Source organism: Choloepus didactylus, chromosome 1 (assembly GCF_015220235.1).
Source record: "Choloepus didactylus isolate mChoDid1 chromosome 1, mChoDid1.pri, whole genome shotgun sequence".
In the NCBI taxonomy this organism is placed as follows: Eukaryota; Metazoa; Chordata; class Mammalia; order Pilosa; family Megalonychidae; genus Choloepus; species Choloepus didactylus.
The window spans coordinates 138,585,404-138,611,847 of record NC_051307.1 but is presented as its reverse complement, the minus strand read 5'-3'; the positions used below and the strand labels follow the sequence as shown (position 1 = coordinate 138,611,847).

The 26,444-nt window shown below is 39.9% G+C and overlaps 1 protein-coding gene across 1 annotated transcript in view; it reads left to right on the top strand.

The window, feature by feature from the left end:
- KCNAB1 (potassium voltage-gated channel subfamily A member regulatory beta subunit 1) overlaps positions 1-26,444 on the top strand; it is a 287,116-nt gene that overhangs the window by 144,018 nt on the left and 116,654 nt on the right. Inside the window, 1 exon segment of the mRNA XM_037842046.1 lies at positions 20,720-20,763. Coding sequence (XP_037697974.1) covers positions 20,720-20,763 — 44 coding nt within the window.

The window sequence follows — 26,444 nt, the reverse complement described above, 5'->3', positions numbered from 1 at the left end:
AAATTTTGAACCAATGCAAGTTGTAAATGTCTTGCTCCTATTTTCTTAGTCTGTTGTTTCTGGCTGTGGGTGATAGGGAGAGAAATGAGATGAGTGACAATTCAACTCCCACCACCGCCATCATGTCAATCACAGAGAGACTGCGGGGAGGCACAGGAGGGGGTGTAGATGCCTGGCAGAAAACTAGAGCCACAGAAACTCATTTCCCTCCTTCTCTAGGCTTCCAAAAATGAGCAAGACTCAGCAGGGACCCTATCCCAGGTCTCACAGCCCTTGCCAGCCTATATGTTTCTCCAGGGACTAGCTAACAAGGCACGACAGGTCATTCAAGGGGGTGGACTAAGTGAAGGCAGCGTGGAGCAGTGGACAGAGCACACGGTTCAACATCAGACGGGATTTGGCTCCTGACTCTGCCACTTACTAGATGTGTGTGACCCTGGCTCGTTACTTAACCTCTCTCAGCCTCCATTTCTGCATGGGCGAAATGTGCAGGAGAATGTCTACTTCAAAAGGCAGCCTGTGTTTATATGCATAATTATGTATAAAAACACCTGGAATGCTACTGGTCCATGGTAGTTGTCTATAAGTAGTTGCTATTAAGAAGTAGAATTCAGATATAGGCAAAATAACTAAGAGTATATTTATGTTTACCAGTGAAGTGAAAACAAACCAAAAATATGCTAAGCACAACATTGTGAGTGTGATTAATCCCACTGAGTGGTATGCTTGGGAGTGGTTATTATGGGAAAATTTGTGTTGTATATATGTTTTCACAATTAAAAAAAAAAAAAGAAAAGGAAGAGCAACTAAGAAGGGATTATTAGATCCTGGATAGGATCTAATAATGGAGGAGAAAAGGCTCAAAAGGACATTATTGGGACATATGAAAAAATTGGAAAATAACTATAAGCTCTGTGTCAGTGTTAAATTTTTTGAACTTGATAAATACATTTAAGGTAGTTACATAAGTGAATATCCTTGTTCTTAGGAAATTTACATGAAAGTATGTGTCCAAGGAATGTGATATATACAACGTATTTCTCAAATGTTCAGAAAATATATAGACAAATAGACATGATAGATGGATAGATAGATAGATTGATCGATAGCAGTAGGTGATAGAATGATACAGCAAATGTGGTGAAAATGTTTAATTGGTGGATCTGGGTATCTGGTGGGGTCTCTGTTGAAGGGGTATGTTGGGGTATGTTGAAGTTCTCTGTATGGGTTTTGTATTATTTTTGCAACTATCCTGTAAGTTTGAAGTTATTTCAAAATTAAAAGCTTAAAAGGGAAAAAAATGATGTGACTAGCTGTACTTTCCATTTTAAATGCCCAAGGCACATGCTTATAGATGCTAAATATCCTAGTAGATTCAAAGATTTATTCTGTCATCCACTTACTTGTTTGATGTCATACTGTAACAAAATTAGGAAATACTGGATTTTTTTACTAAAATAACCAGCTATGTAACTGCCATGGTATAGACAGAACCTACTTCCCATAATTATTTTTCTTCTCATTATATGATGAAGAGGGCCAGGTACTAGAGTTAGAAATTGACTTCTTTGAAGCCATATCAAAAATTGCCAGCTACCCAGCTATTCTGCTTCAATGTTGAGCCCTATCCCGTGAATTCCTATCATCTAAATTTCCCTTCAACCAGTTAACTCAGCCAGCTTGAGTAAAATTTCAGTCGTGATTTAACAAGTGAAGTTAATTACTTTAATTTCTCAGGATGGATTAATTCACAATGGCATAAAGCAATGTTATTTCACATGATTTGCCATGTGGTGATTAACTTAAAATGCCTGAGGTAAATTTAAAAAAAAAACACTATTTGCATTCATAAAAATTCACCCAGGCTAAAGAGAGATAGCTTTGATTACATTTTCAAGAGAATGTCAGTAAAATTTTTATTTTAAGACCCTATAAAATATATTCTTCTGATACCTTGCTGTTTCACAAGAGGATGGTCTTCTCTCCCACCTCCCTGTCATGTATCTGTAAGAAATAGTTTCTTTGTGTGCCAAATGAAATGAAAAAGGATTGACACAAATTGCATGTAAAACAGAAATTCTTGCCCGTGTTGGTGGATATTCTCTTCGTCACCACAAGAAGTCGCAGTTCCCTGCCCCCTGCTCAGACTTAATTATTGTTGGTCACCAAGAATGAAATGCAGTTTCCCCCACATTTGAGACATAGAAAACAAGATATCAAGAAGAATAAAAAGACCAAAGTAAAGGCTAGAGAATGACGATAAACTAAAACCAGAACTCCAGACTAAGGATCATTAGCTATTTATATAACAGGGCTCAAGTATAGTTATGAGCCAACTGCATTCAATTTCAACTAGTCACCAGGTCAGGTTTTAAACTGTTATTCTTTTGGAGAGGAAGAATGACTGAAGGGAGAGAACCTAAGATGGTGGCTAGGAGAGAAAGAACAAAAAACACCTCTGTGAAAAATACTAGATAAAAGCCAAAAAGTGACCCAGAACACCAGTTCCAGTGATGCACCAGCTAGACAAGGTCTTCTACATCCACAGGGACCATGCACTTGGTGAAACCGGGAGTCTGCATTCTGAAATGAGTGAGTAAGTCTGCTGAATATCCGGCAGCCACCCCACGGTGTGAGGAAACCGTGGGTTGGCACTTGGAGGTGGACTAGTTCTTTTTTAAAAAAACCCAAAAGCGGTTGCAGATATGGCAGTGAGAACCACACAGTGAAGCGCAGCAGGAAAGGACTGTCCAAATGCCTCAATATCTGGCGTGGACGGTAGCCTTTCACGCACCCGCTGCTAATTGTCTCAGAGCAAGGAAGGCAGAGGTGAGCCAAAAGGGGAAAGAACACGCCCCTTGCAGCCATCTTCCCAGCGGGCTGGGAAAGCTCCTGCCTGATGCCAGTGCCACAGCCCAGAGCAGTGCCAAAAAACCCAGTGTGACAGGAAGTGTTTCTAGCAACACGCGCATATGCCACAATATCAGGTGTGGACAATAGCCTTTCGCGCACCCACAGCTAATTGTCCCGGAGCTGGGAAGGCAGAGCTATGCGAAAAGGGGGAAATTAGCACGCACCATACAGCCATCCTTACAGCAGGCTGGGAATGCACCTACACAGCCTGGTGGCCCAGAACTTCCCTTGAGGGATGGCGCGCACTTGTGACATAACACAACCTTCCCTCAGCAAAGGCCCTAGAAGGGCATGGCTTGGAAGACAGAACCACTCAGAAATCCCAGGGACTGTATGTCAATACCAAGGACTTGTGGGTCAGTGGCAGAGACAATCTGTGGTGAGACTGAAATGAAGGTTTAGACTCTTGCAACAGCCTTAAATCTCCAGGAACCCCTGGGAGGTTTGATTATTAAAGCTGCCCTCCCTCCCCAACTGCTCAGAAACAAGCCCCACACTCAGGGCAGACAGCACCAACAACACACTCAAACTTTGTGCACCAATTGGACCCCACAAAAATCAGACCCCCACACAACACAAAGACAAAGTTGGGGAGAACTGACTTGAGGGAAATAGGTTACTCACAGATGCCGTCTGCTGGTTAGTTAGAAAAAGTGTATGCACCAAGCTGTAGATCTGACAACTTAGAGATTAGTCTTTGAATAATCCTACATATCCTAAAAGAATGCTATCAAGTAAAGCAAATGCCAAGAGGCCAAAAAAAAGAAAATTTTAAAGCATATGAAATAACCAGAAAATGTGGATAACCCAAATCCAAACACCCAAATCAAAAGATAAGAGGAGACACAGTATTTGGAGCAATTAATCAAAGAACTAAAGACAAACAATGAGAGCATGGCACAGGATACAAAGGACATGAAGAAGACCCTAGAAAAGCATAAAGAAGAAATTGCAAGAGTAAATTAAAAAAAAAGATGATCTTATGGAAATAAAAGAAACTGTTGGACAAATTAAAAAGATTCTGGTTATTCATAGTACAAGACTAGAGGAAGCTGAACAATAAATCAGTGACCTTGAGGGCCACAGAATGGAAAATGAAAGAACAAAAGAAAGAGTAGGGAAAAAAATCGAAAAAATACAAAAGGACCTCAAAGATATGACAGATAAAATAAAACATCTAAATATAAGACTCATTGGTCCCAGAAGGGGAAGAGAAGGGTAAAGGTCTAGAAAGAGTATTCAAAGAAATTGTTGAGAAAAACTTCCCAAACCTTCTACACAATATAAATACACAAAGCATAAATGCCCAGTGAACTCCAAACAGAATAAATCCAAATAAACACACCCCAAGACATAATCTGATCAGACTGTCAAATACAGAAGAGAAGGAGCAAGTTCTGAAAGCAGCAAGAGAAAAGCAATTCACCACATGCAAAGGAAACAGCATAAGACTAAGTGGTGACCACCCAGCAGCCACCATGGAGGTGCAAAGGCAGTGGCATAACATATGTAAAATTCTGAGATAGAAAAATTTCCAACCAAGCATACTTTATCCAGCAAAGCTCTCCTTCAAATTTGAGGGAGAGCTTAAATTTTTCACAAACAAATGCTGAGAGATTTTGCTAATAAAAAAGACCTGCTTTTACTTCAGATACTAAAGGGAGCCCTACCAATGAGAAACAAAGAAAGGACAGAGAGATATGGAGAAAGGTTCAGTACTAGAGATGCAATATTGGTTCATTAAAAGACAATAAGAGAGAGAGGGAAAAAATATATATGACAAACATAAACCAAAGGATAGGATGGCCGATTCAAGAAATGCCTTCACAGTAATAATGTTGAATGTAAATGAATTAAACTCCCCAATTAAAAGATATAGATTGGCAGAATGAATCAAAAAAAATGAACCATCAATATGTTGCATACAAGAGACTCATCTTAGACACAGGGACACAAAGAAATTGAAAGGATGGAAAAAGTATTTCAGGCAAGCTACAGCCAAAAGAAAGCAGGAGTAGCAATATTAATCTCAGGTAAAATAGACTTTAAAATGCAAGGATGTTATGAGAGACAAAGAAGGTCACTACATACTAATAAAAGGGGCAATTCAACAAGAAGAAATAACAATCATAAATGTTTATGCACCCAATCATGGTGCCACAAAATACAAGAGACAAACACTGGCAAAACTAGAGGAAGCAATGAATGTTTCCACAATAATTGTGGGAGACTTCAAAACATCACTCTATCCTAGAGATAGATCAACCAGACAGAAGACCAATAAGGAAATTGAAAATCTAAACAATTGGATAAATGAATTTGATTTAACAGACATATATAGAACATTACATCCCAAATCACCAGGATACACATTCTTCTCTAGTGATCATGGAACTTTCTCCAGAATAGACCACATGCTGGGACATAAAACAAGCCTCAATAAATCTAAACAAATTGAAATTATTCAAAGCACACTCTCTGACACACAATGGAATATAATTAGAAGTCAATAACCATCAGACTTAGAAAATTCACAGACACCTGGAGGTTAAACAACACACTCCTAAAATAAATGGTTTATGATGTAGAATGTAGGGGAACTAGCGATAGAGAGCAATTAATGAAGGGGGAATGATAACCCAATGAGAACAGATAAGCTATTGTGGGTAAATCTAACATTCTGGGAATGCCCAGGAATGACTATGGTTTGTTAATTTCTAATGGGTATGGTAGGAACAAGTTCACAGAAATGTTGCTATATTAGGTTATTTTCTTGGGGTAGAGTAGGAACATGTTGGACTTCCTTGTTATGGTTTGTTTGAAATGTTTTCTTATTGTATGTTTTTTAAAAAATTTTTTTGATACAGTTGATTTAAGCAAAAAAGAAAAAAAAAAAACAATGAAAAAATATGCAGAGCCCCTTTGAGGAGCTGGTGGAGAATGCAGGGATGTTGGGCTCCCCCACCTCGACGGTTTCTGATGTGCACAGATACAGGGGACTGGTGGTTTGATGGGATAAGCCCTCTACCATAGGACTTGCCCTTGGGAAGACTGTTGCTGCAAAGGAGAGGCTAGGCCTCCCTATAATTGTGCCTAAGAGCCTCCTCCCGAGTGCCTCTTTGTTGCTCAGATGTGGCCCTCTCTCTCTAGCTAAGCCAACTTGAAAGGTGAAATCACTGCCCTCTCCCCTACATGGGATCTGATATCCAGGGGAGTGAATTCCCCTGGCAACGTGGAATATGACTTCTGGGGAGGAATCTAGACCCAGCGTCGTGGGATGGAGAACACCTTCTTGACAAAAGGGGGATGTGAAAGGAAATGAAATAAGCTTCAGTGGCAGAGAGATTCCAAAAGGAGCTGAGAGGTCACTCTGGTGGGCACTCTTACATACAATATAGACAACCCTTTTTAGGTTCCGATGACTTGGAGTAGCTAGCAGTAAATACTTGAAACTATAAAACTATAATCCAGAACCCATGAATCTTGAAGACGATTGTATAAAAATGTAGCTTATGAGGGGTGACAATGTGATTGGGAAAGCCATATGGACAACACTCTCCTTTGTCTTGTTTATGGATGGATGAGTAGAAAAATGGGGGAAGGGAAAAAAAAAAGCACCCAGTGTTCTTTTTCACCTTAATTGTTCTTTTTCACTTTAATTTTTATTATTATTATTTTTGTGTGTGTAGTAATGAAAATGTCAAAAATTAATTTTGGTGATGAATGCAGAAGTATATAATGGTATTGTAAACAATTGAATGTACACTTTGTTTTGTATGACTGCATGGTATGTGAATATATCTCAATAAATATGAATTATAAAAAAAAAAAGAACAAATGAAGATGGCTAACCCCGAAGTCAGTTACCAGCTCTTGGTAGCAACTGAATAAATATCTGCTGACTTTAAAAATAAAGTAATGCTTAGGCAATTGAGAGTGTTTACAGATAAAACAAAATTAGATAACAAAAGGCTGTTGGCTGCAAGGGTCTTCAGTTTTCTTCTTTTATTTAATTTCTGTGTCTGGTGCTCAAGGCTTTCCTAACTATATTTTCTTCTTGTCAACTTTAGTCTATTAGTCAGGGTTCTCTAGAAACAGAACCAACAGGAGATATCTGTAAATATGAGATTTTATAAAGGTGTCTCACACAACTGTGGAGATGCACGAGTCCAAATTCCATAGAGCATGCCATGAACTGGCAACTCCAATGAAGGTTCTCAACAAACCCCCCAGGAAAGGCTGGCTGACTGAAGAAAAAACTGAAAGTTCTCTCTTCTCTCTTAAAAGTCTTCAACTAATTAAATCCAACTGATTGGATTCTCTTATTGTAGAATACACTCCCTTAGTTGGTCGTAGATGTAATCAGCCACAGATACAATCAATTGACTGATGATTTAATAAACCAACCTTCTGGTTTATTAACCAGTCATGAAATGTCCTTACAGTAATGGTTAGGCCAGTGTTTACTTGACCAGACAACTGGGCCCTGTTACCTGTTCAAGTTGACACATGAACCTTACCATTACATTTGGTATTCAACCTAAGTTTGAGAATTGCTAACTCATATGTCTGTGAGAAAACAAATTGAGAACTAGAGTACAGTGCTTGTGTACAGTTTTTTTTGTCCTTAGTTTCCAAACTTATTTAAGTCAGCACCTCTGTTCTCCATTTTCTTGAGTGTGGTTAAGTCATTCATTTGCAATATAGTTAGGTCCATTTGTCAAATCCACACTTCATTGTGAGTTTCCCTAACATCTAGGTAAGTTGTTTTTTAATTTGCAGAGAGCAAAATTCACTATTTGTGTTTCAACAGTTCTACAGGTTTTGATAAATGTGTCAAGTCATGCACCTGCCACCACAGTAATAAATGGATCAGCTCTGTCACCCCCCAAATTCCTTAGTACTCTTTGTAGTCAACTCTCCCTCCACTTCTAACCTCTGGTAACTACTCATCTATTTTCTCTCCCTATAGTTTTGTCTTTTCCAGAATATCTCATAAATGGAATCATTTTGGATCTGACTTCTTTAACTTAGCAAAACACATTTAAGATTCATCCACATTATTTTGTGAATCAAGAGTTCATTTCTTTTTATTGCTGAGTAGTATTCCATTGTATAAATGTACCACCATTTATTAATCCATCCATCAGTTGAAAGATATGGGTGATCTCCAGCTTTTTTGGTGATTATAAATAAAGTTGCTATAAACATTCGCATACAGTTTTTGTGTGAACAGAAGTTTGCAGTTCACCTGGGTGAATAGGAGTGGAATTGCTGAGTTCTATCGTAAAGGTGTGTTTAACTTTATAGGAAACTGTCAAACTCTCTTCTAAAGTGAGTTGTACCATTTTGCATTTTCACCAGCAATTCCATTTGGTCACCAGCACTTCATATTGTGTGTTTGTTTTTATTTTATTTTGTTTTGTTTTTATTTTAGACATTCTTGTAAGTATGTGGTGTTATCTCGTTGTGGTTTTAATTTGTGTTTCCCTAATGACTAATGATGTTTAGCATGTTTAATATGTTTGTTTGCCATCCAAATATCTTCTGTGGTGAAGTGTCTGTTCAGTAATTTTGGCCATTTTCCAGGGGGCTATTTTCTTATATTGCACTATAATAGTTTTTAAAATATTATAGATCCAAGTCCTTTATCAGATATGTACTTTGCAGATATTTTTCCAATTTGTGGCTTGTCTTTCCATTCTCTTAACAGTGTCACAGAGTAAAAGTTTCTGATTTTTATAAAACCCAATTTATCAAAAATTTTTTATGGATCATGCTTTGGTGATGTATCTAAAAACTCTTTGCCAAACCTAAGACCAAAGAGATTTCCCCTATGTTTTTTTTTAGAAATTTTAAAGTTTTATGTATGTGAAACTTTATGTCATTGGTCCATTCTGAGTTAGTTTTTGTAAAATGTGTGAAGTTTGTGTCAAGGCTTTTTTTTTTTTGAATATGGACATCCAGTTGTTCTGGCACCAGTTTTTAAAACATTATCCTTTCTTCAATGAATTGCCTCTGCACCTTTTTCAAAAATCAGTTGACTGTACTTGTGCAGAAAGCTATTTCTGGACTATCTATTCTGTTCCTTTTTCTATGCTTCATTTCTTTTACCAATACCACACTGTCTTGATTACTATAGCTTTATATTGTCTTGAAATTAAGTAGCATGAGTCCTTCAACTTTGTTCTTTTTCAAATTGTTTTTGATATTCCAGTTCCTTTGACTTGTCTTGTTAACTTTAGAATCCTCTTCTTGTTGTCCACAAAAAGTTTTACTAGGGTTTGAACTAGGATTATTTTTAATCTATAGATAAGATTGGGGGGAATTGACATCTTAACAATATTGAATCTTACAATTCATGAACATAGTATGTCTCACCCTTTAGTTAGGTCCTCTTTCTTTCTTCAGTTTTGTAGTTTTCAGCATACAGATCCTGCACATATTTTGATAGCTTTGTAAATAAATATTTCATTTTGTGCTATTATAAATAATATTTTAAATTTCAAATTCCAAGTGTTGATTGCTGCCACGTAGGAATATGATTGACTTTTGTATATTGACCTTGCATCCTACAACCATGTTGAATTCACCTACTAATTCTAGCAGCTTTTTAAAATAGATTTTTTGGGATTTTTTACATAGATAATCTTATTGTCCACAAGAAAAAAACAGTTTCATTTCTTTCATTTCTTTTCCTATCTCCATACTTGTTGTTTCTTTTCCTTGCTTTATTGCACTGGTAGGACTTCCAATATGATATCAGATAGGACAACTGAATTTTAATAGTCAATATAAATACTGAAGAATTAAGACAAATAGTATCTGACTCTGAGAATTCACATCAGGGAGCTAAGAAAGGGCTCTCAGGCTTAGTACCATTCATTTAGTCAATGAAACATTTACGGGCACATACCTGGTGCTAAATGTTTTGACAACAACAAATATAAATCAAGCATGGATCCTATTATCAAGTACTTTACAGTTGGGGGAAAGTAATAAGACTGAACAAAAGTTGCTATTTACAAAGGAGAAGGTGGCAAGGCTGTTTAAAGATAGAGAAAGAAGAGAGAATCTAGAGGTAGGAGAGCAAGTAGGAGGCCATTAGTCACCAGGGTGTGGCCTGGCAGTGGCTACCAGAAGTTGGGATGGAGATGAGGGATGGTGCAGAAGTGGGCTCTTCAGGAATTGTCAGCTGACTGGATGTGGAGGTCAGAATACAAGGAGGAAACAATGAGATCTCTGGGGTTTGAACGTGGGAGCCTGGGGGCGGTGGGTGGGGAAAAGGTACCCTTAAAGAAGCCAGGAGCTCAGGGTACAAGCTAAATTTGAGAGGAAGAGGGGAAGAGTCCCAACTCAACATGTGGAATTTGAGGTTTTCATTGAAGAGTCCAGTGGCCTGCAGGTGACTTAAAGTGCTAGACTGACTGGACCTGAAGAGCAAGGTCAAGGCTGAATGTCAAAGTAGACCCTGGTCACCAGTCCCCCTTCAGCTTCAGTCCCAGGCGCTGAGTCTGCAAATACTAGAGGGTTGGGACTTGGCCCTCCCTGGGAACGGTGACCAGAGTTAACTAGAGGGGCAGGGGGAGAAGGAGAGGGCCACAGGTGGGGAGAAAAGGCATCCTGCTTAGCAAGTTCACAAGCCCCAGTCTCCTGTAAAATAAGAAAAAGGAGCCGTAACACCTGCAGTGGTTGAAAGAAGGGTTACAGGCCACAAATGTTTACTGCATTCCTCCACTCAGGAGGGAGGAATAGAACCTCATTTTACAGAAGAGGGAACCTCTATGAGGTGAAATGAGATACCCATAGCTACCAGGCAGAGCTCAGATTCAAACCTGTGTCTGCTGGTAGTAGCCTGCGTTTAAAGAGCATTTACCATATACCTGGCACTACCTTAAACAATTTGATCCTCACATTTAATCCTCACAAGAAACCTATGAGGTAGTAGTTATTATTATTGTCCCCATGTAACCGACAGGGCACAGAGAGGTTCTTTAAATTTCCTAAGGTTTCACAGAAGGTAAATGGCAGAGGCAGGTTGCTCTTCACCTCACAGCTACATACTAACCAAGGTTTTCCAGTAAGCCACAGAGTCTCCCAGGCCAACACGAGCTTAACAAGGATGGCATTAGAGCACTGCTATGAGCACTGTGCTGGGTGCTGGGAATATACAGATACATTGGGCACAGTCCCCGTCCTCACAGATCTCAGTCCATCAGGGGAGACGAACTGGTACACAATAAATAGAATATTCAATATGATACATGGCACTCTGATGGCAGATATAAAGGCTATGGGCACACAGAGAAAACAGGCATTAATTTTCTGTTCCTCTGTCAAGGAAAGTGAAAGGAAAACAAATGTGTTTGGGCTGGAAGTGTTTACTTTTGATTAAATGCGTATTTAAATATCACCCTGCCCCCTCCTTCTCCATTATGTTACTGACTTTGTGTTCTAGAAGGAAAGCAAGAGATTCATCCACAATAAACGGCATTGGAGAGATGTGGAGCATGGAACACCTACCTCAGATACATTTTTGCTTTCTTTTGCCTTTGAAAACTGCATGGCTCATTACAGTGGAAAGTAATCATGATTCTCATCACAAAGTGGATGCCAGAGACGCTTTTACCTTTGTCTCATATTATAGAATTTCAGAAAATGAATCATCACCACTAAGTAAAGAAAACTTTGAAAACTTTATAGACTCTCCATTCTTACCTTGGAAAATGTCAACTATGTGCATGATATTTACTTGAAAAAAGTGTGATCATTCTATAGTGAAGGTAGGTGTGATCCTACATAAAACTTGGAAGGAGACAAAGTGTGTTCTCTCTCCCTTTCTCTCAGATGTTTGACACATTGTCTCTTAATTGCACCTTCAAATCCCTCAAAAGTGATCTAAGAAAAAAGTCGAAAACTCCTTCACACTGAAGTGTAAATGGCTACTACTGTAAAATAAGAAAAAGGAGCCCTAACACCTGCAGTGGTTGAAAGAAGGGTTACAGGCCACAAATGTTTACTGTGAGGTCTTTCAAACTGGAGCAGCAGAAGGTGCCCAGGGGTACTGGTTAATGCCATGTGCCACATGGCACATCTCCAACACAGCAAACTTGCTTGAAGGTTTAAGAAGGAAACATTATTTTATGTTAAAACAAACACAAATTTAATATGATATTGAATATGAAATGGTTAAATGAGTCACATTCAAGTGGATTGTTGTAAATGAAGTACTGTGCATGAGGCAGGCCACTTCTTCCTAAGCCTCCAGAGCCCCAGGAGCCTCTCCTCTGCCCTGAGTGGGTAAGGGTGGGGGCCCCTCTTTAGCAGGCAGGTGGATGGAGCCTGTGAGGTGGTTGATAATGGGAGACCGTGGAGTCAAGGAATTTACATCCAGGTAGAGATTATAGAAGCAGTGGGGCCTGACTTTGGGAATAAATTCACCAAAGCCCTTAGAAATGTTTTTAAATTTACTAAGATTAAACAAAAAAGAAGGAAACACAGATACAATCAACAACGCTGTACACATTTTAAGTAGTAGCAGGGGGGCATTGTATATTTAATTTTGCTTTTGAAAACTTTTTAGGATTGCCTTCCCTGATGGTTAGGAAAAGATGTTTATAAATTCACATTGCCTTGTGGCAGATAAAAGTATACCTACAGGCATATTTTTTCTAATTATGTTTGTGTTTATTGACATAACTCAATAACAATGAGTATTCCTTTTTCGATCTGTAAACAAAGAATAATACCAAGATTTTCTAGTCAGCAGAACTTTCTAACTTGCTTCTCAATGCTTTTGGTAAAGATTTTGAATTCACATATGGGCCTTTCTTTAAAACATTTCGAATGCATATGAGTGAAATATAGCACAGGTTATATAGATTTAATTTAGAGGAACACATTGGCTTCAGATGATTTTGCTGCTAGGAACATCCTATGAGGTAGGTTGCAATATTTTGCTATTTTATAGATGAGGAAACAGAGGCACAGAGCTAAAAAGCAGAGGAGTTGGGATTCGAACCAGTAGTCTGAATCAGAACCCTCCATCTATAATCTAAACCCCTGTGGGAGTTGGGCTTGCATTAGCCAGGATTCTACCCAAGAAAAGGATTTATTATACAGCTTTGGCCCCAAACAGTTGTGGCAGCTGGCTGAACAGCCAACATAGGCAGTTATCTTGGCATCTGGTGTTGGAGCTGAAGACCGCAGGGCGGGCAATCAGGAAGTGAAGACGGATGTGACATAGAGGAGAGCAGGGACAAGCTGGAACAAATGTGGGTGGACAAGCCCCTGTGTCAGACTCTCACCACTTCCCAGCTTACAGCTTCGATGACACGGGAGTCCTGCAGGAAAAGCGAAACATGCACCAGGCCCAAGAGTCAAAGAAGCTGAAAGAAAATCCAGTAGGAGCCGGAGGCACTGTGGCCTGACCACAGCTTCACACCCACAAAGTGAGCCACATGCGGGCGCTGCAGTGGCACAGGTGTCCCTGCACAGACATTTGGAGCGTAGAGAATAGATGCCTCCTTCATTCTTAGCATATTTACTTAATTGCTCATTATCCCTGTATATATCTCTGTATACACCCAATTCCCCGGCCCTGCCAACTACCTACCTTCTTGGCACCAGATTGTTCCTGGCCCTGCTGGCTGCAGCTGCCTCCTTAGCCTTGACATTGCCTCCCACCCCCTTCTCAATCCCTAGAGGCATTTTTTAAACCACGTTTATCCTTCATCCTCATCAGAGATTCTTAATTTATTTTTCTGCCATGAGCCCCTCTGCCAGTCTGGTGAAGCCCACAGACTCCTTCTCAGAAAAAAAAAAAAAAAAGTTTTTAAATATGTAATGTAAAATATACCAGGATTACAATTATATTGAGATAAAGTTCAAAAGATTTAAAAAGTAAGTTGTGATATGGTAGTATATGTACTTCTTTATCAAGCTATTAAATAGCAAGCTCTAGGAGACGGTCTAACAACACAGTTTCTAAGTGGTGATGAGTATAAATGATTTTTTGAGATCTCTGAAGCAATGTGATGTTATAGAAAAAAATACCTGTGATTTCTATTGGCAAAGTCATAGGTAGTGTGAATTTTATGGTTTCTTGCCTTCCGTGGTTTCTTGCCTACATTCGTAATTGCAGGAGATGTTAACTTTTGGTTAGAAGTTGCTGGAAAATAAAGAAGAATTTTCCCTCATACAAATTCATGACCTCCAAAATATATCTCCCTGAGATAGAGGTTCTAGATTCTCCTAACTTAAGACTGAGTAATTAATTTTCAACTATCTGGGTGCCTTGGATTCTTGAGACAGAGAAGCAATGGGTAGCTTTTATTCAAGTGATAAGTTAGCTGGGTTGACATTTCTCATTCCCCACTCCCACCTTTGCAGAACACCCAAGTTTGTGTAGCCAAATACACACAACTTTACGTCCCATCTCCATTTACCCCTTCTGGTGATCATGGAAGCACTGTTCTAAATTCCTCAGATCCCCTTATTTCTCCAAACTGTCTCTGCTAAAAAAAAAAGTGTCACATTTTCCTTTGCATCCCTTATCAATCTTTATCCTGGTTCCCATTTTTCTAATAATTCTAGAAAAATGACTCATAATTCACATATAACACATGCAGGATGTTTGCAATGTCAAAGCATTAATCCACCTAAGCTGGGATTCAAGTAAGAGGATCATAGGGTCAGGGAAGTAGGTTCTGCAAACCAGAGGCAGCCTCCTACGAAGACCCACCAGAGTCAGCGTTTGAGATACCACTCTAGGTTCCTAAGAAACAAGAAAGGCAGAAAGGAACTAGCATTTACTGGTGCTGGGTGCTGCATTTATACTTTCTCACTTAATCTTCTAAAAAATAAATAGTGAGATATTATTTTCTCTTTCTATAAATGAGGAAAGAGACTTACAAAGGCTATGTGACCTGCCCAGGGTCACACAACTTGTAAGCATTATTTTGGCCTCTCCGCCTCTCTTCGATCTGCTCCAGCCTGACTCTGATGACCCACATGCCCCTGCAATGGCTGCCGCGGGAGTCGTCCCCCACTCCCCACGTGGCTGGACGTGAAGGGCATTTCTCCATCCTCACGGCTCGTGCTCTTTCAGCAGCCTTCAACGCTGCTGGCCTCTCGCTCTCTGTTGAAACAGTCTCCACCTTCAGCTTTTCTGATGCCGCGCTTTCTTATCCCCTCCGACATCTCTGCCTCTCTATCTCAGTCTCCTTTGCCAGTGGACCTTCCTTTTGGCCACCCATAGTGTTGGAGCTCCTTGGGGTCCTGTCCCTGGCCCTCTTCCGTAGCTGAACATGCTCTCCCTTGGCATCTGACCCCAGTCCATGACTCATTACACAGTACCCAGGAATCCCCTTTCCCTATTTGGAACATCCGGGCAACTGACTTGGGTGTCTCATGGGTGACTCAAAACCCATCTGCTTCCCCAGCGAACCCAACTTCAATGAAAAGTACACTTCTTCACCCAGCTGCCCAAGCCAGAAACCTGGGAATGGTCCTTTACTCCTCCTCCTTCACCCCCATAACCAATAAAAAACACCAAGTCCTACAGATTCTACCTCCTAAGACTATCTGGAATCTACATTCTCTCCTTTTCCCTGAATTTGATTTCAAAGTACCGTCAGCTATCACCAGGATTACCTAAGAAGCTTCCTAGCTCATTTTGACTTCCTCTGACCCATTCTGTTTCCTCTGTGGTTTTCTATTCCTCCTCCATGTTAACAGTAAAATCTGCAGCATAATCTGTAATGTCCCATTTAATCTGGCTCCTTCCTCCCTCACCAGACTCATCGGTGGTCACTCCACCCCTTGCTCTCTATTCTTCCACTGCCCTCACCTTCTTTCAATTCAGTTATCCAGGCTTCTTCCAGCCTCCAAGCCTGTGCATATGCTGTTTGCGCTGCCTAGAATGCTAGTCCCCCCTCTCTCCACTGAATTACTCCTATTCCTCCTTTGGGTCTCAGCCTGATTGTCACTTCCTCAGAGAAGCTTTTCCTAACCACACAGACAGTCAGCTTCCCTGAGACCTCAATTTTACACTCGGGGACATCCTGGGCTTTCTTTTACGGTACATGTAAGTAATCAAATAGTTAGCTCACTACTTAATCTCTGTCTCCACTGCTGTGATGTAAGCTCCACAAGAGTAGCAACTGTCTGCCACTCAGTTCATTCCCCAAAGCATAGCACGAGACCTGACACATAGCTGCAACTCTGTACATATCTGATAGATTAAATACTTAAATGTAGAGAAGAGTCTTTTTGCCATATTTCTTTGGACTTTTCAAGAATGATACAGATCAATGAGTGATTTTGTATGTCCAAAGAAAATGAACAAGAACCTAATTCAAATTTACAACTGACAATGACAAACATTTACATCAAGGAATCTAAAAGTCTATCCCATTCTATTTTGTTGATACTTAAAGGTAAGGATGAAACAGCTTCATTGTGCTACTTGTGAATGTCTGTCATCAAAATGCATCTCTAAATCATTTATATGCCTAGTGGTTTCCAAATGAGTCATTATTCACTTACCAACAGTGATGAATAGTGTTCTCATAAGAAAATGTTATTACCATTTGTAGTCACCTTCATGGCTATCAAAAGGTACCGTCTCATGCAACCATCAAAACCAGCTGGCTGGCAAATGAATATGCTGTCTGCTCTGGATTGTTCATAGAAGGTTGAATATATATTTCTTTAAAAAAAAAATCCCAAACCCCAGATCACATTAGTAACTTGCAGATAAGGCATGACCCACAACAGAGTATGACTGATGTAGACAGATCAGAAAGAAACCTAATAGAGTGAGGTCATGGAAGCCAGGTCAAATCGAATTTAGTTTCTGCTGACCTGGCACTGCCACCAGAGAGCCCTTTACCTATGTTTTCAGTCTATTAACAGTTGTGTCAACCTTTAGAATCAAGGATTTTGTCCCATGCAATCTGTTTCTTTCTTGGTAAAATGCAAGGTACTTTTTTTTTTTTTTTTTTTTTTTTTTTTTTTAGCTAGCTATCCCACTCTTCCCAGCAATTTAAAACTGTGAATAGTGTCTAGGATACATACATTCAGAAGCAAGCAATTTAAAACAACACATTTGGGTTGCTAATCTTCTGCTTTTAGCATCTTTGGTTTGTAAAGGAACCATAAGCATCAAAGTGGCATATGCTACTGTGCTTAAGTAATGCTTGATTTCAACTCTCACTACTCCATTATTCCCTCAAAATAAAAACAGCACTCTGCCCTGGAACTAACGACAGCCCTAAAGTAAGTTCAAGCCTGCAACCGCCGAGTGCACAGTCCTGTCTTCACAAAGAAAGGAGAAATGCAAACTTTGAGTTCTCAAGAAGCTATATTCCTTCTCCAAATAACTGTTTACTGAAGCTTTAATTGAAGATTTAGGATTTCCAAAATTTGACTGACAATGCTAAGTGTCCTGTGCCCCCATACTTACGTCATTCATTTCTAATATTAGCAGCCGAACAGTTCAGATTCACCTGGGAAAGAGAAGCTTTTATTTTCAGTTGCATAGGAGCAGATACTAAAAATGAACACGGTGAGATTTCCTTCTGGTATATATGACACGCATAAAATAGGTAAACCTGTGCAGTGAAACTATTTTGAATCAAATGGGAAAGCAATTCAAACTAATTGGAAATGTGATGTGTTTACAAAATTTTTATGTAATTTCACCTGTTCACATGCTGAGGAATTAAGAAATAAAATGAAATTGTATAAAGTTGGTTTGTTGCCCAATGTCACACAAGATGATGAAGTGTTTGAGAAAATTCCATATGGGTGGGATAAAGAAGGTTCCAAGGCATCTGTTCTAGCCCAGCATGATATGTAAACTTGGCCATTATTTGGTGTTTTAACCACAAAAACAAGCTCCTGGATGATACATTTTGGATTCAGTAGATCAAATGTATCAACTCTTTAAGCTTCTATTATCCAGCACAGCTTAAATGGGTCAGAGTACATGGACAATTGTCACAGCTCCACTTAGTATTGTACAAACATAGACAGGGAAAGGAGGTTGCAGATGTGCCATTTGGAACCAATGAAACTGTGTTGGAATTCCAACACTCACCATTTCCCTAAATTGGAGGTAATTAGTTCCTCCTTCCTTCTCTGTCTGCAAAGCGATTGGCCATTATCATGTGTTGAGGACGTCTTAGGTGGCAGAAATCTCACAAAGAGACTTACTCCTGGACAAAATAAGGGCAGGTTCTTATATACCCAGCTATCCCTCATGCACAGATAATGCCTCTCACTTTAAAACCAACTGCCTGAATTTGTTAACCATTCCCCCTAAAGGGTGAAAATATTTAGAGAAAGAGTTAAAGGAAACAAAAACATCAAGGCTCAGTGTGGGGTCCTATCACCATTACACCGAAATTTGTGTGTAATTGAACTCTTTTTACATTTTACAATCTTCTAAGGCTGTAGCTCCAGAATAGCTGGTCTAGGTGTTTAAACAGCAATGGCAAGAAAATGGACCATGTTTAGTACTTGCTACTTTGCAGTTTGTTTTTGCTGACAGTTCTCAAGTTGTCTCAAATTTGGTCTTACAAATCCGTAATAGAGTGATCATTATCTTAAGTTAGCAGTCATAAGGAAAACAGGGCAGGTCTCCCTACCTTGGGTGCTGAGAGGTTGCTGAGTAAGTGCCCAGGCATATACACTTACCTTATTTGAGTTTGCCAGGAAAATCTTTGGACTATGAAGTCTTAGCCTCAAGCTGTCTTGTTCTGCATAGTTTTCTGCACCAAATCCCTCTCTTCCATTGTTTTCAGAATCTCTGAAAGATACTAAAATTACATGGAAACCTTTACCTAGATCCTTTTCGTTGTGACACCCAATAGTTATGTAGATACATGCCTAAGGTAGCCCCCCATCCAATGTGTTCCCAAGGACCCCCATGGTAGCAAGGATCCCATAGTCTTATAATTAAACATTTGCTTTTCTGTGTCACTCATTTGGACCATAAGCACCTTGAGCTTAGAGAACTATGCCTTTTTCCTCTCTGTATCCCCATATGCTTGGATGTTGCCTGGAAAGTGGTGATGTCTCAATGAACATTTACTGATTCATAAATGTTGAAAGCCTCTACCTGAAAGACTAAGCTGTTCTTTCTTTATTTTTTGCTCTTTTTGTTTTGGTTTCAGTATTTTTTTAAATTTCTTCCTACTACATAGCTTGTGTCTCTAGAATCCTATCTTCTAAAATCAGTAGACTGTTAAGACTACAAAGAAAGTTCTGGTTGTACAACCTATAGTGTCCCATGCTACTACTGAAAGAACAATTTTTATGCAAATTATTTTCACAGGAGGCATCCAGCTGCTTTTCTCTTACTTAGTACTTCAAAATATTTTTCACATACACCTTTAGGCAATAGTTTCCTCCCAGCTGGACACATTCAGTGAGTGTGGGAAAACTTCACACCACCACTGTGAGAAGCAGAGCAGAATCAGAAAGCAGCAAAAATAATTATGCGGTATATTTGTTTACTGTGCAACACTTCAGCATGCATTATCATGTTCTGGTTTCAAAACGGTGAAGCTAGATGAATGGCATGGGCATCAATATCCCATTTTACCAACAAAGAAATTGCCAGGGAAAGGAAGTGGTTTCCCCAAGAAAACCCAGGTAGTTGTGACAATGGGACAAAGACCTAGGTCTTTCAATTCCTTGCAAATGGTGCGCTTTTGACTATGCTATGAAGTGTACTGCTTAGGCAGCATTTTATAGACAATAATAATAAGCAGAGGAAAGAAATATGATGCAAAAATGAGTGATAGTTAATAACTCTGAAGAAGCAAAAACTGAGGAAGAATCGAGGGAGGACCTGAGGAAGTTGAGCTATGCTATAGTTGGAGAGTTTGTGTTGCTATGTTTGGGTTGGAACCAAGGAGGGAAATTGTATTCTCATAAGAGTGATTATCAGAGAGTAAGGGATGCACTTTTCCACTATATGACAATTATTTAAGCCTCACATCCTCACTTTGGAGCACTACACTAATTCTACAAGCATCTTCTCTCTGAGAATTCGGTTTCTTCTCTGATTGCCATTAGTCAGATGACAGAGAGATAGTTTGAGTTTGGCTCTCCACAGACAAACAGCTTACAGATGAATGAGCACTTGAGTCCCTAGCACTCTTCCTATTTAAGGGAGTGAAATATTTCCTTACTGTCATACATATTTTGGGATAGAGGAGTAAGAAAAGAATCAGTTTTTAAAAACTATATGATATTCTTGTGAAAATGTTTTATAGCTTTGTATAAAAAATGATATAGTTAAAATAGCCTAAAGAATAATTTTATATTTATTCTTTTAATAATCCTTATCCATTAGAATAAGCATTCTGTTTTAGAAGTTAGTCAGTTAGCCAACAAATGTTTATTAAAGGTCTGCTGTGTGTCATGCTCTTTTAATAAATAATGAGTGAATGATTGGTGAATAAGACAAAGATCTTGGCCTCAAAATACTTATAGTTCTAGAAAGAGATAGGAAGACAGTAAGTATGTAAATAAATAATGAAGATAATTCAAGACAGAAAAGCTGCATTTCGTGGGAGCATTTTGTTTTCGTGCTGAGTCTGTGCAGATTTGGGACTTCTAAGTGACTAAGCGGTGATGAAAGAGTATCCCAAGTCTTCATCTGGGATTCCGCCTCTATCATGGCTCTTTTCAAGAATAACGTCATCCAAAGTGAGATATGATATTCATTGCTAAATGTGTATAGTTTCACCTAAGGAAACAATTACCATGTGTTGCTTTATTTTTGTTCTAGGAATCTTGGAAAATCAGGACTGAGAGTTTCTTGCTTGGGTCTAGGTAAGTACCTTGGGGTGTCACGAGCGGGTGGGCAGGGAGTGGGGGGTTGGTGGATACCAGGGAGTGAGTCAGCTACAAGACTGGATCTGGTCTCAGATGTAAGCAGACTTTCTGACCAGTGTTGCCCCTCTTCTCCTTCCAAGCCTTTCCCTGCCCAACACTACCCTCTCTCTTTCCAGGCCCGTGGAGCCATTGTGTTCACTGTGCCTCATAAATGCAAAGAAATCTTATATTAAAGTACACCTTAGAAGATGGGGCCCATGTGTTACTCCCCATTTAGCAAATGCGAAGGACCTCATGGCGTGCATTTATATGCTTACCTCTCCCCTCTCTTCACCTGAATTTTTTCTATTCTTATTTTTCCTTCTCCTAATTTCCTCACTTATTTTTCTATATTGTTATATATTTTATATACTTTTAAAGACTGCCTTAAATACTTTATGTACAAGGTGAGGGCTCATGTACTTTAATAAAAATATTGTTACTCCTCTCAGAAAATGTGAATTTTTAAAGCAGATGAATAGAGATGGTAGTTTGGACAGCACAGGGATGAATCTGAAGTGGTGAAATATGAATATGAGATTTGGGGAGATATGAACACTTCCAGATATGCCTCAGACACTGGAAGGGCAGCCTCAATGTTAAGGCCATTCAACACCATCAGGACTGTTAGGGTAATGCAAGAGATTCTAGGTCAGGAAGATAGCTGAGAAAGTAGTGAGAAGCAGCCAGATTGTGGCTATGTTCTGAAGGCATTACATGGAAGACTTTCAGATGGATTCCATGTAAGGAGTAAGAGAAAAGAGAGAGTCAAGGGTTACTCCAAATTTTTTACCTGAGCAACAGAAAGGATGAAGTTGCCAGTAAAAGAGATAAGGAAGAACAAGGGAAGAGAGATTTGGGAGGTGGGATATTAGGAATTTGATATTCGACATATGGAGTTTGAAAGACAGACTTCCAAGAAGATGATGGCAAATAGGCAGATGGATATGGGAACCTAGAGTTTAGAAGAGAGAAATAGCTAGATATATAAATTTTGGGGGCATAAACATGCAGACGTTGTTTAAGCCATGAGACTGGATGAGAACACTAATATAGTGCAGAAAAAGAGGCACATGGTCTGAGCTCTATGAACTCCAACATTAAGACATTGGGGAAATGAGGAAAAGCCCAACAAATTGGACTAAAACATTAGCACCCAGTGAGGTAGGAAGAGAACCAGGAAAGCATGGAGTCCTGCAATCCAAGTGAAGAAGATATTTCAAGGAGGACAGAGTGACCAATTCAGTCAAATGCTACATTTAGATGAAGCAGGATGAGGGCCAAGAATTGACCAATGGTCTTAGCAACATAGAGATCATTGATGACTTTGAGAAGATCAATGCGGTGGAGTGGTAGTGGCTAAAGCGTGATTGGAGTGGGAACAAGGGAGAATGTAAAGAGAAAAGCTGAAGGCTATTCTTTTGAAGAATATGGCTATAAAGAAAATGGAGTGGCAGCTGGAGGGGGCAAGAGCATTCAGAGAGGGTGCTTTTATATGTGGAAGAAATGACAGTATATTTGCAAGCAGATGGGGAAAATTCTTTTGAGAAGGGGGAAAAATGGTGCAGGAGAAAGAGAAAATTGCTGGAATGGTTTTTTGTGGAGAGGGGATTGGGTCTAGCACATAGTATCATGAAACAAGGCAGAGTATGTGAGCCCTGAGGCTGGTAAATAGGTTGATATGATGGTAGTGGTATCGTGTAGAAGTTCCCTTCTGATTACTTCTGTATTCTCAGTGGAAATAAGAAGCACAGTTATCAGCTATTAGTGAGGATGGGAAGGTGTTAGAAGTTTGAGGAGAGAGAAAACATCTAGGAGACCCAAGAGTGAATGGCCCAGGAGTGTGCTTCATGGTGGCCGGAGAGCATTAAGTGCCTTCTTGAGATTAGTGCTGATAACTTTGAAGTGAGACCATCAAGTCCTGATAAATTTGAAGTAAGACCATCACCATGTTTGTGTGTTTTTCCTCCAACCATTTGCAACCTCAGATGGGGTTTTCAAAGTACATAAGACGAGAAAGAAAGGCAAAGAAGCTGAGGGCTTGTGCAAGGAGGTGACTGTAATGATGGACCTTGGGATTTAAGTTCAATGGGGAGGAAAATGAGGGCTGGAGTAGGAAAATGAGCCAGGATCCAAACTGAGGAGGCTGAGGGACAGTGAAAGGGGTAGGATCAATGAATTATAAATCCCAGAAGGATCAATGTATGGTTGGAATAAGAGTATTAGGGACAATACGCTAGAAGGTTAGAAAGTGGTGGTTGGAAGGGGGATGTTTGAAATTGAAGTCTTGGAAAAGTTTGGTTATTGTTAGTGACAAAACCTGGGGTCTGTCCATTGGGGAAGTGACTAAGCTTGGGTTGAGGACAAAATCAGTAGAGGAGAGGAAGTCAAGAAACAGAGATGAAAATGCACAGACAGATCATCTTTGGGGCCATTGAAATCACTAGAATGTACGGCAAGACCAACATTGGAGCGCATATTAGTGATCTAGGAGCTAAAGTTTTCAAAGAGCAAGAGGAAGTAATTGGGGGTGAATTAGTGACTGTGAAATGAAAGACCTGTTCACATGAGATTTGAAGCTGGTAGTGGGGACTTGGGTAGCGAGAGTTCTCTTGACTCTTGTCAAATGAAAGTGTGGAGACCAGGGAAGGGAGGATGGTGAATAAAACAAAGTGGAGACCAATTCTTCCTCCTTTCTCTGAGTTTCAAGGACACTGAAGGTTTTTGATACCTGAGTTTTTCTGGGTCTTCCTCCCACTTGGGAGGTGAGTGTTGTCTCTGTTCACCATAAGTCTAAGGTAATTTGATTTGTCTAATGTATAGTTCTGAGCATGTTACCATGTACTTGTATTTGAAAGACCCTGGAGATTCACTATCAGTGATAGTCTATCCTGAGTTTTTTGAAAATGTGAGTTATGGTAAACAATTATTCATTATTCATTCTTGAAAGAAAGTATCTATAAATATAAGCTAAGAAATATATTGAATTAAGAAAATATAAATTAAGAAATATGGTTAAAATCATTGATCATTTATCTCCAAGAGTCAGTATCCATGGTGGAAAATAATTTAGTCAATACATACATAAAAAAAGCAAACAAAAAACCCTTAAGACTACACCAAATTCAGGTGTCTATGAAATGCCACATGCAATTGAGTCTCCAAAGGGCAGACTGAAGTTTTTCTTTAAAACCTAGTGTGTGAGCTACAGGCATTTCAGTCAATTTTGAAACAGGTTTGATTCAGGAGCTACAAGCCTTGATTTGAGCTTCAAGTTTTTCTTAGGGCCTGAACATTTATGACAAGACACTAAGTGAAAAATTGGAGGAAACAATGAAGTTCATGGGGCTGACTGACTTCATTCAAAACAGGTTAACAAAACTTGACAGCTGGAATAAGCATTCTTCAAGAACTTTTCTCTAAGCTGCTTCTGAAAGCCAGAACAGACAAAAATTTATAGAAAGGAATAATGCACCAGCATTACATAATTTGTCAGGCTCTGAAGACCCTTGCTTTCAAATCCATGTTTAACTGAGGTTTTGGAAATTAAGTACTAAAACTTTCAATCAAAAGTCTGCATATGTCTTGTATTGGAATATTGTAAAGGTCATAGTTAAAGCTAACAATTCTGATTTCCCTCTCTGCCAGAGAAGTACAGGTTGGGGTTTCCTTGCCCTTCCCAGCTTTCTTTTGATAAACTAAGAGCATGTGTAAATTGGAGCAGAAAAGTGAAATAATTTGAGGATGAACTGAAGATATGCCTGAAGGAAGATAGCTTTGCCAAGGAAAAAAACAAAATTAAGGGAAAACAAAATAAGTGGACAAACCCATCTGTGGGTGGCCATGGCTTGCCTGGTTTGTAAATGTGCTAGCAATAGCAATCAAGACCTGAAGTCAAAGAAACTAGGGGGAAAGGAGTGAACCTTCCAGAGAGTGATCCCAAATCATCCCAGTCGTAGGAGGTGGGATCATCTTCTGAGAAGAATGGAATTTATGTAGTTGTTCATTCACTCATTCATTCCTAAGAAAACATTTATGCAGCCAGGAATTCTGCTGGGTACAGGGGTTACCAAGATGAAAACTGCATGGACTATGTACTAAAATTGCTCACAGGGTAGTGAGATTTGGCATGCAAAAATAAAATGACAATACATTTGACAGATGCCCATAAAGGAACCTACAGAAAGAACCACACATGGTCTCCTAGGGGATTTGGGGCAGCTTCAGAGGGGTTTGCTGCTTGAGTTGAGACTTGAAGAGAGCCGTCAACGAGGTGGAGAAAGAGCAGCAGGAATTCAAGACAGAGTGAACCACAGGAGCAGTGGCCTGGTGGGAGACCCCATGGAGCGGGAGATACTTGGGAAACAAGACTATTGCTAGTGCAAAGTGTTGAGGAACAGCAAGAAAGTAGGCTGGGAAGGAGAGCTGGCAATGATCCAGAGATCATTTGCCTTTCTAAGGCATTTAGCTCTTATCTTCTGGGTCGCCGATGTTCCTTGAAATCTGAAGGTCCCATGATCTCAGGAATGCTTGGAGGATGAGGGGGAGGCAGGGTTTCCCTCTCTCCCCCCCTTCTTCCATCTGCCACCACTTCCAGCAAAGCAACTCCACTTTGTCTTCATATGACATTTTGAAGAAAAGTGTCCTGCAAAAAGGAAAAAAAAAAAAAAAAGGTAAAACACTGCTCTAAGTTGTGAGGAAACATCAAAGAACTTTGATCAAGAGTATGACACAATCAAATGTATTAGAATTGTTTTCTGGCAGCAATATGAAAGATAGATTAGAAAGGGGAAAGGTTGAGACTGGCAACAGGGAAATTAAGAGTCAGATGATGAGCTATGGAGATGAAGATGTGGAGAAAGAAAGTAATTATTTAGGAGGAAGAATAAAATGGAATTGATGACCTTTGAATGCAGAACAAGTCTCCCTGAGTGGAGGAGGATATCCAACTGCTGGATTGAGCATGTGGATGGATGAGATGAAATCTGAGAGAGGAAATGCAGGAGGGAGCCAGGACAAGGCAGAAACAGAGCACCAAGAAGGGTGTTTCAGGGTGGTGACCTGAGAGACTGTGAACTTCCAGCTTCAGACATCCAGTAGGCACTGCTGGAGAGAGATCAGGGCTGCAAATACAGACTCGGGAATTTCTAACAACAGTGAAACCACAGTTGTCATAGAAACATAGGCAATTGAGATGATGGGGAGGGATTTAGGACACACCCGCCCTGTGGGCTCCAGACTGAATGCTCCCTGAGAGTGGGGTTGCCTGTGTTTCCCCTTCACCCCTGTTGTATCTCCAGCAGCTTGAAGTAGTAGGTGCTCAAAAATATTTGCTGAATGCATTAAATGATACATGAATCAATCCCACTCAGGAATGACAAAAGTTCCCCTGGGTCCTAGTGGCATTCAGCTGAAGTCAGAAATCATGACTTGTCGGGGTCCAGCCAGCCCAGTTCTTTGGCTTTCTCCAGCAGCATATCAGCGCAGAAATGGAGAAGGCCAAATGGAGGTGTGGCCCAGCATCAGGGATTGTCCCAGCAGAAGGGCACAATGACATGAAGTCCTGGCTGGGGGCAGAGCTGTCGGAAGAGGGCAGGGCTCTTGCTCCTGCCATTATAAAGAAGTAACTGCTCACCTGC